Here is a 6,451-nt window from a genome sequence, read left to right as displayed (position 1 = left end):
GACCTCGCTCGCCTGCTTCACATTAATGGAAATGGTGCCCTTCCTTCATGACGGGATGAGAGGGGAGGGCAGGCCAAGAAGCTGGGGGAAGGCAGAGACTGTTCTACCCTCCCCATGCCTCAGTGCGGACAGCACCAACGGGCCGAGGGAGCTGAGGGGGCCAGGACTGAACGGTCTCCTGATCTCTGCAGCGTCCTTGCACCAGGATGCAAGCCCTCCCTGACACCTCTTCCGTTTTCTCCCCAGGTTCTCAGCCTTTTCTGTTCACACCAGGGAGAAGGCAGGGATTCCAGGAACAGTCAGGCAGAGCAGCTGCCAGGCAGCCTGCCTTGCTTTGGGGCTGCAAGCTGCTTTGCGAGACAGGAGAACAGGGCCAGTTTCCAAGTGGGACCACAGCAGCCGGGCTGCATGCTCCGCAGGCCTCCAGGGCCAGTGTCTCTCGCTGAAATCCTTAACGCTCCCTGCCCTCTGAAGCTCAGGGAATGCCTCACCTCGGTGTGGGACAGCGCTCTCAACGCTGGCGTGAGGACGCAGGTAGGGTAAAGCGAGCTGTGTGGCAGAGCAGAGTGGAGAAGCTGAGCTGGGAGCACTGGAGCAAACAGCCCCTCTTCCAACCAGGAGCCTGTGGATCCCTCACGTCCACGCCCGGCAGCACGACCTCGGGGCCTGTGCTGGAGTCAGCCCCGCGCCCCTCGAGTCGGGCCCAGCTCCTCGGGCTAGGCAGGAAATCCCCATGGCCAAGCCCAGGGAAAGGCTCCCAAAGGCCCCGGTGCCCGCTTCCTGTGGGAGGGGCATTCCCCTTCACTCACCCTTGGCTTTCAGGTATAGCGGTATTGATGTGGCCGTGTCCAATGTACAGGTGTATATGCCATCATCTTTAGTGCCCTGGTAGTTTGCTATCACCAACTGACTTTGTTTGTTTTCAGGGTCTGGTAGATCTTTGCCATCCTTCTTCCACCTTATAGTAGCGTCATCGCTGCAGATGAGAGTCACCATGGTGTGAGAGATCGTCACGTCGATCTCTCTTTCTGTGGGAAGCAAGAACAACATTAGCAGAGAGGCTTTCTGGTTTGGAGGAAGAATGTGAGCATTGATCCTATGGATAACTGCACCAGGAACGGAGGGAAAACAAGGCATCAACTGCATAGCCGTTGGCCTCAGTGACACACTTCAAATGTGAGCTATTTGGGCAGGGACTGCTTCCTTTTGCATATATATGCTGAGGTAGCCCAGTGGTTACTTGAGTGTGGCCTTGGATGCTACCATAGTATTAATTTTAAATAGCAACGGCTATTAATAATGGCACTTCCACTGGCCCCAAGCTCAGCGAGAAGCACCTCTTGTGGATCTGGAGTTTTAAACTGTCAGATGTTCTCTGTGATGCGTCCTCTGTGGACACATGCACACACAAGGCTGTTCGGCACCTGATAAGCAGATGCACATTGCTTCTAAGGGTTCTAGGTCAGGCCCAGCCTCCCGCTTGCCGGCTCCCTCTCGCCAAGCAGCTAGAAACAGCAGGGTCAATCTTAGTTTTACAATGTTACTCTAGGACTGAATAGTTAAAAGCATTGCTGGTAAAAGCAACTTACGGTTCTGTGCTGTGGTGCCAGCTGTAAAAGAACACAAGAAAACCATTAGTAAATCCATGCGCTGCACCCTGGAGATCCTGCCTACACACAGCGAGTCCTTGCAGGGCTCCTTTGGTCAAAATGTCCTTTCTGTTGTGTTTAGCAACCTGCTTCCAGGGACAAAATGCACAACAGGAACCCACAGGAATAACCTAGTACCTGCTCAGGTGTCTGCCACATATGTATGTAACCCTGGTGCTGTAAACACATACTATTCCCCCGCCCAGCCTTGCAAACAGGATGGCAGTGGAGGCCAGAAAAGGTGGCAGAAGCAAGAAACACATTTTGGTGCCAGAGGAGCCATTCTGAAGGTGGGGCAGTGGCTCAAACCATCCTACTGAAGTTACCTGTGCTGCCCTCCAATCTCAGATTTTATAATAAAACTGCTGGTTACTGTCAGCCTTCTCTTTCCCATATTGTCACTCGGGTTCTACCCTGATCGCCTTCTCCCACAAATCAGTGTCAAAATCCCACCATGGAACTTTTTATTCCTCTGTGCACCGGTCTGATCTCTGCAAGGTACCAATCCTATGTAGATGCCACTAGAAATTACTACTGACGCTTGATTTTAGCTGATTTTTCAAGTTAGTGGAAACAGTAACAGTTAACTGATGCAGACTATTTCCAGTCCTTTAAATAATCATTCTGTTGAAATGCTTCTCTCCTTGGGTCTGGTCTTGACTAGGAAGACATCTGCAGTCAGCATATTTGTACTCTACTGCTGTAGTTAGATGCATCCAAAATCCCTAACAAGATAAGAGATTAGACAGCCAATGGTATTGGGAACTAAACTTGTGTTTCTCTTTGGGTGCCATTTTCACAGCATGACGACCAGTCCAAACTGGAGAAGTGAAATGGCGGCGTTCGGAGTCCACTTTACATAGAAATGCTTTGGCAAGTGTAAATGCACCAACATGCCTGCTGCGCTGTGCTGAGCAGAGACCAATTGTGGAGAACCAGCGGTTTCACCCTGTTGGGAGGGGTTTGTTCTCTGCAGGTCTAGGGCCATAGTGTTAAAAATAACATGGCTGAACTCTGCAAAATAGTTTCTATGCATCATTCAGGTTGGGAAATGTGCAACTGTGTCAAATTCCCTGGAGCTGCAGTACCAGGGTGGCTCGACTGAGCTTGCCAGTTTGTTAGGAGGGATGCCGGCCAACAGAAAGGGGCAAACATAAATGCAAAAATGGCCTGTTTAAGTGTTCAGCTCCTTCTGTGTCTCTTCACAGGCAGTATTCAATTTACTGAGGGAGCCACTCTCTTGGAGGCCACAGACAAGAAACCCCAGGGGCTAGAGGAGAAGGTGATCAGCTGATTTATTTTCTTCAGAGGAATTATTTTTAGAGAAATAAAATACATGCAGGTGCTCTAGCAAAAATCAGTTGCAGCCTAGTGAAGCTCAATTTCCTTTAATGCTCTGAAAGGAGAGCGAGAGGTGGCTCCCATGTCTGGGTAGGGTGGCTGCAGAATTCATTTCCATAACTGATTTAGCAGTAGTATCTACACCTGCTCTGCCTTTCCTCTGACTCTTTCCCTTTGAGCTTTACAAACACCAGCTGCTCATCTCAACATTAAAGAGAAGCCACTCTTCCTGTCTTCCCATGGTGAATCTGAGCTACAGAGGAAGAGTGACTTGCCCAAGAGCACGCAGGGGTTTAATGGCAGAGCCAAGAACAGGAGGCAGGAGTCCTAGCTCCCCTGAACTGTGCTGCTGCCTCGCCCGTACCTTTTCCCATCTCTGCGGACTTGTGTCGAAGACTGCAGTGAATTTTGAATAAGCAGAAACAATCTTCTCAACCAGTGATGTTATATTAAAGACTGAAGTAAGTCGCTGCTGATCCTTCGTTTTCGACTAACTGACTGCCCCATCTTGCCCGAGCCAGAAGCAACCTTTTTCTGCCATAAGCCATTGTACACATCTGTCAGGAGACCTGTGGGGACCTGCCCTGCCTCTGCACTGCACACGCATGGACTCCCTTTGGCTGAGCTCATGAGGATCACCCTTGCACTCTGCCAACTGTACTCACCCACACAGAGCAAGACCCCCAGTGCAGGCAGGAAAAGCCCCAACTTCATCCGTGCATTCCCTGTTCTCCCCATGCTCTCGCCTGTCCCGTCCAGTCAGACTGGCATTGCCCGGTTCCGTTCTGAAGAAAGAAAGGGCGCCGTTTATGAGAAACGGGTCCAGAAGCATTTCTCAGAACTGATGACAGTCGCTGAGGCAGTGCAGAGAGGACTTACCGTTTCCAGCGCACTGCACGAGCAGCTTGGGGAGACTGAACGTAAAACAAGCCTGTGCCAGGAAGTGCGGAGGCTCGAAGCGTCTGCACATCTGAACGTCACTGGAAGCAAGAGGCAGCCATTTGCCCTTCGCTCCATCCGCGTGACTGTCCCAGGACAGGGAGCAGGGGCAGAGGGGACCGCAGCTGACTTGCTGACCACACTTTCCACAAACACATCCACAGTTCTGGATGAGTTAGTAGTTTTCAAGTTCAGCATGTTACAATCAAGTTAGCAAAGTGATGACAACAAACATAATGACTGAAAATGCCGCAAGAGCCGGGACCAGCCACACAGCAGCAACTTGTGCAACCAGCCTGAGCTCCACAGCAAGGTCCTTGGGGCGAGGCTGCCTCCTGCAAAAGAGGTGGGAAGCCTAGGACCTACCTGAACAGGGCGATACCTGGAGTCAGGCCCCTTGATGCTGCTGTAACACAGATCGGCAATAGCCATGATGGTCGTACAAAGGTCTGAAGTTCATGTGCTGCAGGGATGAGTGGGGTAGAAAATCTGAAAAAGGTGGAGAGAAAACTAAGCAGCGGTGATCTGGCTGACACACTTACAACCGAGAATAACAACAGGACTGAATTAAACAAACCAGGAGTCGACTCGCTCACTGGGGCTGGGCTCGAATGCTGGTGTTACACAATGGGAAGCTCCCTGCTACCAGGACTGCCAGCGTGAGCATGTTTTGGGGCACTGCTCCCTCAGGAGCCACCTGGCAGATACTAGCCTGCTTCTCATGGGACCCCATGGGCCCGTGGACAAGTAGACCAGCTTCATTCGCCCAGATGTCTGCCTCTCTGCTTTCTCCCACGATGCTCCCTATGGGGTGACATCCTTCCCCACCCTTCCACTTTGCACAAACTCCCACTGGCAGTGCCAGGGAAGAGGAGGAACCTGAAAGCAGCTTACACATGTATGCAACTGTCCCCACAGCCAGATGTGTGGCGCTTGCTTCTCAGCAGGGCCTGGGCCCTTTTCTCCGACTGGGAAGCACCCACCCAACCCCACGGCCAGAAGTAAGTGAAAAAGTAAGTAGATAGCAATGTGCCAAGCCACGTGACAACCGACCGGGGAAGGGGCAGTGTGTCCCGAGCCATTCTAGGCTCTGGTTCACCCACTTTCCACTTGATACCACGTGCACAGGAGTACATCATGTCCACGGCAGCAGACAGCTCAGAGCAAGCTGTTACTCTGGGCTCTAGTGGAGAACTAGCAAATAACTAGGAAGCAGCTATGTGGTCCTTGCCCTTGCAGTCACCTCTGCTCGTGCCAGCCCCGTTCCACTGCAGCCAGGTCCAGGACAAACATGGGAACCTCCGTGACTCTGCTCCCGACCCAGCAGAGGCAGGGACTACATGCTGGCACTTCCCAAAGCATGTGCCATGGACCCAGTAGTGATGAAAGGATTGCTGATGGGCAAGCTTGCAGGTAGGGGGAACTCTGCACGCACGTGACAGCATATACACGTGTTGGGAACCTGAATTTGCCACAAAATGGGTCTTCCCAATTCTGTGCCTCACATGTATGCACCCGCTAATCTGCAAGTGGCAGGGTATGTGGGGAGGCCAAGGATGCTCAGACAACCCCTTCCCTTGCTATGACTGCCGGCGGCCCTGGCTTATACGAATCTGCCCGGCAACGCTGCGTCCCTACAGAAGTCAAGTTGTCTGTGGGAGCCACGTGAGCAAAGCTGGCCTGGGGGGGCTGCCATTCCGGGGAGGGGGGGGGTTCTCTCCTGCTGTGGGGTGAGGGCACCGCCTCTACCGCCCTGCAGGAGGGGAAGGCTGGAGGAGCCCACTGACATCTTTCATCCACGGCAATCAAAGGGACACGCTGGGTTTTAACATTAGCACAGAAGTGGCGTGATGCCGCTAGAGGGGGCCGTTCCCCACTCAGCAGCACTCTGGCCTGCACAGCAGGCACGTTTGCACACGGGAGAGATGCCATTCCTAGGCCTGTTCCCTGATTGGGGCCATTGCTGCAGCTCCTGCAAGGAGACGGGCTGGGGCTGGGGCTGGGGCTGGGGCGATCGCTGCCTGGCAGTGACGTGGCCCTGCCAAGTTGTTAGGCCTACGTTTGTAGAAGCAGGTGCTGATCCTGGGCGCTCAGTGTGCGACCCCAGCACCCGGCTGTCAGAGGCACTGAGTGCCTGCACTCATTTCAGAGGGCTCAGCACCTGTGACAGTCAGATAGGATCTCACACCAGCAGCGGCTTGTACACATGGGCAGTGCTACATGAGTGCCGAGGGTTAAGGAATGACCAGCTCAATGGGACTCGGGCACACAGGGGAAGCGGCTTTGCCAGGAGACAGAAGAGAAGGTCCCAGGTAACGTGGGGCCCCTGCAGGACACGCTAGGAAATTTGGTCGTCACACCAGATGACCAAGCTAACCTATTTAACGACTTCTTTGCCTCCATTTTCCTGAGCAGGGACCGGAACAGTCACCCCCCCACCCCCCCGGCCCCCCTCAGGGCCCAGGGGAGGCGCACCCAGGCCAAGGGTTAGTGAGGATCTAGTCAGGGAACGTCTGGAGGGA

The 6,451-nt window shown here is 53.3% G+C and overlaps 1 protein-coding gene across 4 annotated transcripts in view; it reads right to left on the bottom strand.

The window, feature by feature from the left end:
- CD3E (CD3e molecule) overlaps positions 1-6,235 on the bottom strand; it is a 14,166-nt gene extending 7,931 nt beyond the window's left edge. Inside the window, exons 1-4 of one of the 4 annotated variants that reach the window (XM_019512047.1) lie at positions 4,312-6,235; positions 3,870-4,071; positions 3,656-3,775; positions 810-1,028 (exon numbers count right to left, since the gene is read on the bottom strand). In XM_019512047.1, the coding sequence (XP_019367592.1) occupies positions 810-1,028; positions 3,656-3,728 (292 nt within the window). In that variant the 5' untranslated portion in view covers positions 3,729-3,775; positions 3,870-4,071; positions 4,312-6,235. Of the gene's footprint in view, positions 1-809; positions 1,029-1,585; positions 3,602-3,655; positions 3,776-3,869 lie in introns of those variants that run through there. The other 3 variants (XM_019512040.1, XM_019512053.1, XM_019512058.1) reach the window with 3 other exon arrangements.
- Positions 6,236-6,451: the final 216 nt, after the last annotated feature.

Source organism: Gavialis gangeticus, unplaced genomic scaffold (assembly GCF_001723915.1).
Source record: "Gavialis gangeticus isolate Ggan-Ray unplaced genomic scaffold, GavGan_comp1, whole genome shotgun sequence".
Lineage (NCBI taxonomy): Eukaryota > Metazoa > Chordata > Crocodylia > Gavialidae > Gavialis > Gavialis gangeticus.
The sequence above is the reverse complement of the archived record's forward strand: the minus strand, read 5'-3'. Positions and strand labels throughout refer to the sequence as shown.